The 12,741-nt window shown below is 48.6% G+C and overlaps 1 protein-coding gene across 1 annotated transcript in view; it reads left to right on the top strand.

Annotated features, from left to right (window-relative positions):
- Positions 1–12,319, top strand: part of LOC127569070 (ATP-dependent 6-phosphofructokinase, liver type-like) — a 55,833-nt gene extending 43,514 nt beyond the window's left edge. The window contains exons 15-22 of the mRNA XM_052013373.1: positions 2,842–2,929; positions 4,250–4,402; positions 4,876–5,040; positions 5,704–5,765; positions 6,944–7,055; positions 8,496–8,595; positions 9,092–9,197; positions 10,311–12,319. Coding sequence (XP_051869333.1) covers positions 2,842–2,929; positions 4,250–4,402; positions 4,876–5,040; positions 5,704–5,765; positions 6,944–7,055; positions 8,496–8,595; positions 9,092–9,197; positions 10,311–10,458 — 934 coding nt within the window. The 3' untranslated portion in view covers positions 10,459–12,319. The remainder of the gene's footprint in view (positions 1–2,841; positions 2,930–4,249; positions 4,403–4,875; positions 5,041–5,703; positions 5,766–6,943; positions 7,056–8,495; positions 8,596–9,091; positions 9,198–10,310) is intronic.
- Positions 12,320–12,741: the final 422 nt, after the last annotated feature.

Here is a 12,741-nt window from a genome sequence, read left to right as displayed (position 1 = left end):
GGTACTTTTTGAAGCATCTGACTGCACATTTACTCAAAAATAGCTGAGAGTATTTTCGGGATCACTCGTACTGGTCATTTCAGTTATTACTGCAGTCAACTATGACTAATGCCTAGCCAAAGGGACCTCTAATATAGCGGTGTTTATGAGATGGGAGTATTGAGGGAGAATCTCCATCAGTTTGCCTTGGTGATTGGCAATGCTCCCTCCTAGAGGCGTAGATCATAGAGGTACAGCACAGAAGCAGGCCATTCGGCCCACTAGTCCACAGCAACCATCAACCACCCATTTACACTTACTATACATTAATCCCATATTTTATTTTTCCCATATTCCCATCAACTCCCCCAGGTTCTTCCACTCACCTACAGACTCCAAAAACAGACACACTGTTCTGAGTTCCATCACAGAAAGAGTTGTCAGGATGACCAAGGAAATGATTCTACCAGCTGTGCCACTGTGCTGCCCTCACATTATACACGCAAAGCTGTGGGCCAGTGTTTCAGGCTGAGATAACCAGTGCTGAAGGAACTGACGTTTCTGAGGAGAAATATTAAACGGGAGTGTCAAGTGTCCCCTCAGGTCAATGTAAAATATATCATGGGGCTGTTTCACAGAACATAGCAGTTCTTCCTTGTGACCTGCCCAGCCTGTCTCCCTACCTCTGGAAGGCAAACTTAAGCTAAAGATGTTTGTGGGACTTGGCTGTATGGCACTGGTGGAAGTATTTGCTCAAAGAATTAGAGTATTGGACTTCACATGAAGGACGTGGAGTAATCCTAAAAGAAGTGATTAAAGTGCTGTATCTTCCTTTTCCCTTTTTCTCACTCTGTTCATAGAGTTTTAGAGCATAGAAAAAGGTCCTTCGGCTCACTGTGTCTATGCCCACCATCATGCCTATCTATACTAATCCCACTTGCCTGCATTAATTCCATATCCCCCTATATCTTCCTCATTCCATTATCTGTCCAAATGCCTCTTTGAGGTTATTACCATTTCTGCCTCCACCACCACCTCTGGCAGTTCATTCTGGAGATCAACTACTGTTTCTGTGTAAAATTTACCCCTCAGATTCCCTTTAAACCTCCTTCCTCTCACCTTAAACTATGCTCTCTAGTTTTAGACACCCCTACCATGGGAGGTGGACTCTGGTTATCTACCTTTTCCATGCCTCTTATAATGTTATATACCTCTATCATGTCACCTGTCAGCCTCTGTCGCTCCAGGGAAAACAGACCCAGTTTATCCAATCTCTCCTTGTAACTCAAGCCTTTCAATCCAGACAATATCATTGTGAATCTTTTCTGCGCCCTCTGTAGCTTAATTACATCTTTCCTGTATTGTGGTGACCCACCAGAACTGCACACAGTACTCCAAGTGCAGCCTAACCAACATTTTGTACAACTGTAACATGACATCCCAAATCTTGCACTCAGTGCCTCAGATGATGAAGGCAAGCATGCCATATGCCTTCTTCACCACCCTGTCTACCTGTGTGGCCACTTTCAGGGAACTATGTATTTGTAACCTAAGGTCTCTGTTCAACAGCACTCCCTGGGGCCCAGTCATCCACTCTGTATGTCCTGCCCTATCTTCCCAAAATGCATCAATTCACACTTGTTTGAACCAAATTCTATCTGCTATTCCCTTGCCCAGTTTCATAGTTGATCTATATTCTGCTGCAACCTTAGACAGCCTTCTTTACTGTCCACCACACCACCTATTTGCTATTAGTACCAAATTTGCCAGGTACTAATTTAATTGGCAGGATATTCAGTCACAACATTGTCCATGCTCAGTCCAAACCGTTTACATCTATGCCCTCTAAGGATAGGAGTTGATCACTGTTCAGCAGCAGAGTGTGGGAACTCAGGCTCATCGGGGTGATACATCTAGAAGTCAGTTCTCCTCCCCTCCCACTGAGCACCCTCACCCTTTCCCACTGGTTTGAATCAGGCATCGCTGTGCAACTAGACATGTGAATCTGGAAGGGACCAAAACCCACATTATTCATGTAGTCCTCCTTGAGAATGAGATCTTGATTTCTTTGGAGGCATCTTTATAAAAATAGTCAGATTTGCTTTATGCTCTCATGACTAAGGATGTCCCTAAGGACTTAACAGCCAACAAAGTTGTCACGTAAACATCAGTAGGTTACTTATAGGCAGCAAGGTCTCACTACCAGTAATGTGATTGTGGTTGAGGGATGACTGCTGGCTGATACAACTCCTTTGCTCTCTGATTAACACCATGGGACCCTTTACGTCCAAGTGATAAAACCGAATTCAGACAAGGCAGTGAAAGGCACTTTGGAGGTTTAGAAGCGTCCACTCCCTTTATGCAGATCAGTGCAAAAGCCTGTTGTGCTTCAGCTTGGCTTCTGTCCTCGAGTTTGGGAACTCCCCTGTCTGACCAGCCACACACAGGACATTACGTCTGTAGCAGTGGCCTTCAGTGCCTGCCTCAGCTATCCTTAAAATCACAGTAAGAGGCCATTGGGCCATCACCCTTGAGCTGCCTCTGAAAGAGCAATCCAATTGGTCCTTCTCCCCAATAGCTCAACGGTACTTATCCAGTTCCCTTCCAACTGAATATGTATGCAGACAAAGAGTTTCAGATCACAGCAATTCCCTGCCCATTCTGGCATTGACTCTGTGCCCACCTTCCGCTACACAAACAGCATATTCTTTGTAATTTTCAGCATCGCTCAGCAAGTGCCTCCCCATAACTGTTGCATTCTAATACTCAGTGCCAACTTCCCCCTGATTTTGGATCAATGGCTTATTTCCACTCTGCCTTAGTTTACACACTGTTTAGTTTCTGTTTCTGTTTTGTTTCCAGAACACTCCCTGAAAAGTGCATGGAAAAACTTGTGCAACAAATACGCAGCCACAGCATCCATGCTCTCCTGATCATTGGTGGGTTTGAGGTGAGATGTGTGCATGTTCTCATTCTGTCGGAGCACTCCAGGACCTTTTTCCTTCGGCTCAGGCCAGTCACTGCTTTCCTCGGCCATTTTCGCACTGTCCCAGTTTCTATGCTCACGCAGTACCGTTAGACTGCAGACAGGGGGTGGTTTTGAGCTGCTAGTAGCCAGTCCTAATCGGTGCCATCTGCTGATGTGTAATGGCACTTGCAGCCATATCATACATGGCATGTTTTAGCTGAGCTTGTAGCATCGAACCTAATATTTTGCAGTGTTTTCCTGTGACCGCTCACATGGAATCCTGTTTGCCTAAACTTAGTACGTGCTGGTGATAAGTCAGTGCTGCTGTCCCTTGCTGTGCTATGCACTCTCATTGGTACACGCTGAGAACCTAGGCAAACAAGATTCCGTGAGAGTCGAATTCTCAGAGTCCTGCAAAGGTGTATTTTAATTTTTTTGGAAGTAATTCCAAAAAACTCAATGTATGAGATATGATTGGTTGCCTCAGCTCTTAAAAAATCTCTTTCTAAATTCTTATTGTTTCCATCCCTTTGCTGAAAGGTCAGAGGCTGTGGTACAGCACTGGGGTAGCTGGAGCATGGGCTATGCTGGGGTATCTAACCATGGATGGAGCTCTCATAACCCATTTTGATTCTGAATGTGGTGGTGAGTGTCAGTATATGTAGCTTCAAGTCCTTGCTGCAAGGATAAGAGCATACAACTGTACAACTATCAGCACGTTCCAACTCTGTCCCCTACCCCCATGTGTATCCCACTACAAATTTTTGGGGCATTTAGGGAACTTTTAATAGCCCCAACCTCTCTGCATTCCTCATACTGCTGAAATAAGGTCACATCACTCTGAAGCAGAAAAAACTGCAGAGGCTGGATATATAAAGTAGTCTGAAAATGCTTCGAAATACACACAAGTTGGGCAGCCTCTGTGAGAGAGAAAATCAGAGTCAATATTTCAGGGTATTGACCCTTCCTCGGGCCTTCCACCAGTTCTTCTGAAGGGTCATTGACCTGGAATGTTGACTGTTTCTCCCTCCACAGATGCTGCCTGACCCGCTGAGTGTTTTTGTGATCATTACTCATCACCTTTTGCTTCCTCCCTCCTTTCGCAGAATCTTCCAAACCTAGTTAGGCTCTTTCATTCTTCCCCCTACTGGTGACCCACCCCGACCATCTCCTGCCTTCCTCTCCCTCTCCTACCCTGGCGGCTGAACCCCTCCACAACCTGCTCCTCGAGGAGGTCCCCACTTTTGGAGGCATCGGTGACGGGAGTGCATGGGTTAACGGGAGCTGTTTCTCCCACCGCAGGCCTTTGTGGCAGCCCTGCAGCTGACCGAGGGGCGGGAACACTACGAGGAGCTCTGCATCCCCATCTGCGTCATCCCCGCTACCATCAGCAACAACGTGCCGGGAACCGACTTCAGTCTGGGCTGCGACACCGCCGTCAACGCAGCCATGGAGGTAAGACCGGGTTGGCGCACCAGGCCATTCAGCCCATCAAACAGGTTAATAGAATGGGAGGGTATTCATTCCATCAGGCTTATTAACAGCGGGAGACCATTGAGGTTGTTAATCATGTTGTGATGAGCAAGCATTTTGACCATGGCAGTCCTCCTGGTGAAAGTGTCCCTCCAGGATAGGTGTTGGCAGTGGGAAGGCCTGGTGTGGGTGGGGTGAGGTGGGTGTGGGAAGTGGGGAGGGGTTAGTGATGAGGGTGGAGGCAAGACGAATCCCTCGGACTCCCTAATCACAGGGTTAGTGAGGTGTGGTTGCTGCTGCCTTCCAGTTTGGACTGTTTTAAGGGGAAAGTGGATCTCCTTTTAATTCAATGAGTTTGGTATGTGTTCGGAAGGGGCTGGCACAGCTGGGGACCCAGCCCCTGTAGGTGTGTCCTGTGCGGGGACCCTCTGTCTGACTGCAGTTTCTCCCCACAGACCTGTGACCGCATCAAGCAATCGGCCTCAGGAACCAAGCGCCGGGTCTTCATCGTGGAGACCATGGGAGGTTACTGCGGCTACCTGGCCTCTGCCACTGCCCTGGCTGTTGGGGCCGATGCTGCCTACATCTATGAAGACCCGATCAACATCCACGATTTGACGGTGCGTTGTGATCCGGCTGGGGGGTGGGGGTCTGTGCTCAGTCTCAGATCCCCTGCTGTGGTCACCCTACCCCACACAGAGGGCACTTCTTGCTGCAATCTGCCATCGTGACGAAGGGACTATCTTCAGTAGAAGGCTCTTCAACTGCATGGGGTATCACATCCTGCGACATTGTCTCTCGCGCTTTCCTGCCAGGAGTTCAGTTACTTTATGGTTCAAGCTAAACCCTGGTGTGAGAGTGTTTCCTCCAGCATGAAACTATAGAAAAAGAAGCCATTCAGCCCTGTGCCAGCTCTCTGAAAGAGCTTTTCTACTCAGTACACTGACTTGCTTTTTCTCCGCAGATTGTTTCCTACTCAATTATTCACCCACTTCTCTTAACCAGCTTCCACCACCTTTCTGGCCTTGCATTCCAGATCACAGCTCTGTGATAGTTTCCCTGTTCCTTCCCCTCCCACTTCCACAGTGTTCCGAATCTCTGCCCTCCGATTACAGGACCCTTCTGCTGGGGGAGCCGTTCCTCCGGGGTTACCCTGTTGAAAGTTGGCCTTTTACTTCTGAGGTGTGGGGGACAGGGGTGTGTGGGGGACGGTGGGGGTGTGGGGTGCGAGTTCAGGAGCTCCTCTTCCTTGCTGCTCACCTTCTGACACCTGGTTTCCACAGGCCAATGTGGAGCACCTGACAGGGAAGATGAAGACGACGGTGCAGCGAGGCCTGGTGCTGAGGTGCGTTCCGCGGGCAAATGGTGGGGGAGAGTTGGAGGCAAGACCCAGCTTGCTGACAAAGCCCTGGAAAGGTGCACACCCATTACCAGCCCCACTGGGCACCAGCTGGCACCCTCGGCTGCCCCGTGGGCTCCAGTCCCACAGGCTCAGGTACTGCAGCACAGGTTCTCCACTGAGGCTTTGGTGCCACGGCTGGTACTGGGAGTGCCGTATGGTCATCAGCGCTGCCTTTCAGATGAGAGGTGATAGGAAAGATCTCAGCTCTTTGGGGAGCAGGGAAGTGATTCCCGGAATTCTAGTCAGCATCCCACAGGTTACAGCTGGCTGTGGCTGCTGTGTTTCCAACAAGTATTTCATCGGTTATAACCGTTGACATCAAGTGGTTGTGAAAGGTACTATATAAATGCACGTCCTTCCCTGTGGATTGGAAAGTACTATACCTTCTCTGGCCTCCTCAGAGGGTTCAGTTAGAGGCTGAATCTGCTCCCAAGTGGAGAGCAGGCCAGTGTGACTCCCAAAGGTCAGTGTGCTCCAGTTGAAGTCATACGCTGAGCAGTGAGCTGAGTTCCCCACGCTGCAGCAGTGGCACTGCTCTGAGCTGGCCACCAGAGGGTGCCTCAGAGCTACCAGGGAATGGGACACCTTCCCTGTTTACTGAAGCTTGACCTCCTTCAGGTGACTGATATGTAAAGAGGATTATATCCAATTTATCTCTTGATCATTTGGGGGGAAGTCACTGCTACAGCCATTGGGACACTTCCAACATGTACCATTCTGTCCCCACCCATTGCAACTGAGGGTACGTAGGACTGTGTGATCAGCAGAAGTTGCTAGGTTAGTCACAGGATCCTCCAAGTTTTAGCAGACGTAGGAGTTGGGTCTGCAGAGTGCCCATTCTGAGCTCCAACGCTCTGGGCTTGAGCTTGGGTTGGGAAATCACCCAATTAGACCTCCATGATACAGGGTCTGGTCCTAGAAATTGCCCAGTTGAAGCTCCACGATACAGGGTCTGGGCAAGTCAGTCACCTTCCTGTGTTTTCCCAGTGAAGTAGTTGACCCAAGGGGAAGACAAGATGGGTGTGTTCCCCCTGCCATAATCACTGACCCATTGGAAGCGGTCTGTTATGCTTCCATATGAAATTGACGTGAGCATTCTTCTCCATTCCTCTTCCCTCAAGAAATGAGAAATGCCACCAATACTACACCACGGAATTCTTGTACAACCTGTACTCTGCTGAGGGGAAGGGCGTGTTCGACTGTCGTACCAACGTGCTGGGCCACATGCAGCAGGTGAGTCTGAGGGCACAGAATCTGTGGTCCTTCCAATAAAGCTTCAGTGAAGCGGTGGGGGAACCTATTCAGCTCTACAACTATTGGAAAGGGAATTGACTAAATGGCTCCCAGACTCATCTCGGTGATCCTCAGTAACATATCCTGTGTCTGATAAATCCCAATGCCACTTTCTGCTCCAGACTCCTCTCCCAATAATTCCCAATCCCACACGCTGAGTTCTTTCATCTTTACAAAGGGCATTAGTTATTGCCATTCCCAGAGAATCCAGGGGCTTTGAGGCCCACCAGATCTTAAAGGTTACCAGAATGTTAGAGCTTCATTAGACATGTAAAAACAAAAAGATCAACTAAAGTTAATGTAGGTTCTTTACAGATCAAAATTACAGAAATTATTTTAAGAAGCAAGAGATGGCAGAGAAATTTAACAAAAACAATATTTCTATCTTCATGTAAGAAGGCTGAGAAAGACTCTTGGAAGTTGTGGAGCTCAAAAGAAATTAGCATTAGTGAAAATCCAACACACTGAAGGCCCCCCGAATGTGATACACTCTGTGTTTTGATGCAGGTGGCTGTGGATGCATGGCTCTTAAATTCTGTAGATTCTCAAAAAGTTCCTATGGCTTGGAAGGTAACAAATGTATCCCCAAGGAAGTATATTCTTGGGGTTGAGGTAATGCACTGAAAGTTCACCACATTGATTTGAGGGATGGTGAGTTTGTCACATGAAGAGAGATCAAGCAGATAGAGCCCATATTCTCTTGAGTTCAGAAGAAGGAGAGCCGATCTCATTGAAACATACCAAGTTTTTACAGGGTTTGATGGGGTAACTGCAGAGTGTTTAGAACCATAATGGTCAAGGCACATGCATGTCTTAACCAGTGATGCCCATGGAAAATTCAAGGCTTTAAGAGGACCATCAGACCCACAGTCCCAGAGTCCTGACTGGCAGCAGTACAAATTGGGGGGTGTGGCCAGAGTCCTGTGGGAGGAGTGGGGTGAATCAGCACAGTCTTGGAGTGTGGCGGGTCGGGGCTTCTGACAAGGATACTTTGTGGTGAGGAGTACTCCTCCTTGAGCGAGTGGCAATGCAGAAACAGTTGCTCGTCTTGCGGCCCATCACCTGCTCGTGTAGTAGTTCAGCTGCTGAGCGCCAGGTGGTATGGGGCTCTCATGACATGAGGCTCCTGTCTTGTCTGGGCACCTGCATAACCTTTGCACTTCAAGCAGGCTGGGGTTTATTATCACCGAACACCCATTGCAGAACCCAGATCACCACTGCCACGCTGCATAGTGACCAGGAAGGTGAGCAAAAGACCACACGTCAGGATTTTGACCCCTCTCACACGTTGGGTTGGAAACCAAGGCCGTTGCATGGACTGTGTGACTCCCTTCTCTCGTACACAAACTTTCATTTGCTTTCTTCTCTCTGTGTCACCAGGGAGGTGCACCTACCCCATTTGACAGGAACTTTGGGACAAAGCTGGGCGTGAAGGCTGTGCAGTGGCTTACGGAGAAGCTCCAGGAGTCCTACAGGAAAGGTGTGACGTAGTGCGGACTGGCTGGGGGAGTGGGGGTGGTGGTGGGAGTTGGGGTAAGGTGAGCCACCCCAGGCTGTGCTGGGTCAGGCACAGCACAGTCCTGCAGCAGGAACCGGTGAAGAAATGTTTCCCTGGGCAGTGAAGAATGTTTCCCTGGGCTTCCTGCAGTTTGTGAGGTGTTTCAGTGAGAATGGAGAACCGGGAGCGGAGGGAAGGCACCAACAGTGTCTCTCTGACACTTTGAGGGAGTTGAGAGGAAACCACAGGTGCTGCTTCTGGAATTGGCAGTCGCTTCAGATCTTTCAAGCTCACTGAATCTGGGAAATGCTCCCTGCAGAATTCCTGAGCATCGGAATGTCCCCGTAGCAATGGGAAAGGATGACCCGGAGTGGCGCAGGGAGTCAACAGCAGTAACATCACCCAGGCTGGGTGAGCGCGTGGGGGATTTCATGGTGTAATCTCTCTCTCTGTAACCTGCTTGCCTCTTCTTGCATAGGGAGAGTCTTCGCCAACTCTCCTGAGACAGCCTGTGTTCTGGGAATGAACAGGAAGGCCCTGGTTTTCCGACCTGTCACGGAACTGAAGGGAGAAACCGACTTTGAGTAAGTGACTGGGGATTTGAGGGTGGGTGTAGGGGTCAGGACATTGGGACTTCAAGGAGCTGTTGGGTGAAAGCAGGAAACCGCAGATGATGAAGTGACTGGGGCTATGGTGGGCATAAGAGGTGTCAGTGAAGGGAGTGGGAATTGTTCCTTGCACCAAGAAGTCCGTATCCCAGAATTTGATTTCATGTGATTAACAATACACTAATCTTCATTTAGGAAATGCCTCTAAAGTAATAAAAGTGTACCCAAATACTTTGCAGAGGTGTAAAAGACAAAATTCGACACTGAGCTTTGAAGGTTGTCAAAGGCTAGGACAAAGGGCTCGGTTCTGAGGGAGAGAGGGAATACCTGGATTTAGGGCCTTGGCAGTGAAATGCACAGGATCAGCAGGAGGTCACTTCAATACACGAGGTCCCACTAGTTCAGCACAGGAGGGGTGAACCCACATACCTGGTGTAGATGCCATGCTCCCAGTGAACCTCTGCCAAGAGGTAGGGCTGCTACACTACCACTCACAACCACTGACCCCAAACTCCTCCCACTGGAAGCCCAGTGCTCGTGTCCCAGTGCCTGGAAGGACTGTGGTGTAATCAAACACCATTGGACCAGTCACTTCACGTGTGACTTGCATTGCCTCCAACGTATAGCAGGTGAAGGCATTGGATGAGGAATTACCACAGGGGCAGTCTTCATCCCCTGAAACCCTGTCGTCTGCTCAGGTCAATGTGAATTTGGTATCATTTATCCACATCCCCTATGCCAACCCATCAGTCTGAGTTGGAATTTTTTGTTTGACGCACCCTCTTGGCAGTTTGGGGCAGAAGCTTCCCAGAAAAGCTGGAGTTCTTCCTCATGCACACTGAGCTGTCATCTGATTTTAATGTTATGCCCCCTTGTTTGTGCTTCCCCCAACACATCTCTCCATCTACCCTGTGGAGAGATTCGATGTGGAAGGAGACTGAGTGGAGTTGGGGGTCGGACCTTGCACTGATCAGTAGGAATGGATCTTCTGCTGGAGAGGGGGATGTGAATGGGCCTAATGGAAGAGGTAGGGTTGTGGCTATTCCTGGCTGAGGTGGGCGCTTTCATCGTGTGTGTGTATGTCAACAGGCACCGGATGCCCAAGGAGCAGTGGTGGCTGAGGCTCCGGCCTCTGCTGAAGATGTTGGCCAAGTACCAGACTCTCTTCGACAACTACATCACAGGGAAGGTAGAGCACGTCAACCGGAGGAGCCTCAGCGTGGAGTCCGGCTTCTGAGAGGGGCGGCTCACTAGCACTGTGCGTCTCCCACCACTGCATTTCACTCCCCTTACTGTGTCCCACCGTGAATTAGTGTACAACAGCTTGCCCTGGTGTAGCACCTACAACCTAGAACATCCCCAGGTGCTTCAGACACACTCTTAGACTAAAGGAGTTTTACACCCCAGATGGCAGCAGCCGTGGCCCTAAAAGGGCCATGTTCCTTCCACTCTTGGAGGGAGATGTCTCTGTGACCGCCATGTCTCTACCGTCCCTTCTGACACAAATGAACTGACCTCCACATCCTCTACCTTCTGTTCACAAAACACCAGGACATCACTACGTCACTCTCTCTCTCTCTCTCTCCCCCCCCCCCCCCCCCCCCCGCCTTCTCTCTCTCTCTCAGCCTTCTCTCTCTCCACGGTAGTCCTGAAACTACAGGAGCTCGACACAAAGCAGTGTTCTCAGTGTTTTTAGTTGACCCATCTCGGGTGTAAACAGTTCAGCAATCCTTCCACTCAGTGCGGTAACTGGAGGCTGTCTGGAAGGCACAAAGGTAGGATGTGGGGATGTTGAGAGCAGTATTCTTTCAGTGTTTCTAGACAAACACACCTGACTGAGAATGAAGCAGGAGAGGTGCCGAAGGCTCATTTAGGTCAACTCAAAAACAGAGCACCCTAGCCAACCTCTCCAGTGGCACATCGGAAGTGCAAGGATGGCACTGAGATAACTACCTCCCCACATCAAACTACAGCAAGGCATCTCCTGAAAGTAAGCCCCAAACTATAAATTGTGTGTCTGTGCATTCTGTAACCCCAGTGCTGGTCATGTAATCCTCGTCAAGGCTGTGGCTACATTGTAACTGTTATGGACATTCCTACATTAGCACCCGTTTTGAGTACACTGTTTATAATGTCCACATCCTCCAAAAATGTGCTGTAGAAATTAACTGATCTGTTATTTAACATCCCTGTTTGATTGCAATGAAGGCCTAGGAAGTGAAAAATTCTGTGATTCCCTTTTCCAGAAATGTATTGATCCTGAAATTAATTGTTGTTGATTATACAAAGTTCTATTAATAACCAGTTTTTAAAATTCTAAGTACAAACCCTAATCTTATAGCAGCTTTATCTTCAGAAAGTGCTGGCAGTTTGTCAGAGAACACAGCCATGGATTATTATTGTCCCTCAATAATATGTAATACATTTTTTCCAGTGTTTCCAAATGAGTAAATATTTGTCCAAATATTAAGGTGGCATTTCCCTTTAAGTATTACCATAGCATGCACTGGTCATATGGCCACTCCAGCCAATGCCATGTGAACAGGTCCCTTGTGTTGTCACAAGAGGAACACTGTTAGCAGATGTCTGATCATGGTGAGGTAGCAGGATGGGTTATTATTCTGTCCATCCAACCCTGGTGGAAGGAGTGAGAGTCTCCCTTGCCAGCTGGTAAAGTCAGTCCTGCTGCTGCTGCTGCATACAAGGTACAACATGGGATATCTGGTCTACAAATCAGTAGGCTGCTGCAGATGGAGCCTTTCATTAGAGACTGGGCACCAGACCACAGCGAAAGCAGTTTTACTTCATAGTTAGCTGTAAAGCACCTGACCCAGAAAGGTCACTACTCACAAATGGTATAGAAAAGATCTCTGTGCCAATGTAATATCTTGAAATCTCCAACAATAGTTCAATGAAGTACATCAACTGTTGGATACCACCACTTTTAACATTGAGTAAGCTATCACTGGCCAGTGTGTCTAACCTGTGCAACGGCTGTCTGTGGGCTGTGTGTATATAAAATTGTCTATATCATGTACTGACAGTGAAATTTGAGCTGGATAGATTATGTCTTGTGATTAAATTTGTATTGCACAATGGCTCTGGTCTGTAAAGTTGTTGACTTTTGGGTTTATTTGAAACTTCTGGCAATTTCCTGGCCTTATTCCAATTTACCTGAAACATTATGATTACCTGCCTTCAAAAATATGCCCATATAGCAAAGAGAATGCACAATGAGTGGGTAGCAGAGTGGCTCCTGTTACCCATGTGTTGCAAATCCCTTCTGTCACTTTATTGCATCCCCTGACCTCAAGCTCGAGTGGAGCTATTCACATATGGCACCAGGAGGTAAGAATTGGCCCCAGTCTGTCTGCGCTGAGGGTTTGACCCCAGTCTGGGTGAATGGTGCACCTGCTGCTTAGAACCACGCCACGTAGCAAACCTGACTGGAGGCAGGTCTCTGAAGCCAGCCACATTTGAGGAGGAGTCTCCGTAATCTCTCCAGGTTGACAGAGTTGCA

This window comes from Pristis pectinata, chromosome 1, assembly GCF_009764475.1.
Source record: "Pristis pectinata isolate sPriPec2 chromosome 1, sPriPec2.1.pri, whole genome shotgun sequence".
In the NCBI taxonomy this organism is placed as follows: domain Eukaryota; kingdom Metazoa; phylum Chordata; class Chondrichthyes; order Rhinopristiformes; family Pristidae; genus Pristis; species Pristis pectinata.
The sequence above is the reverse complement of the archived record's forward strand: the minus strand, read 5'-3'. Positions and strand labels throughout refer to the sequence as shown.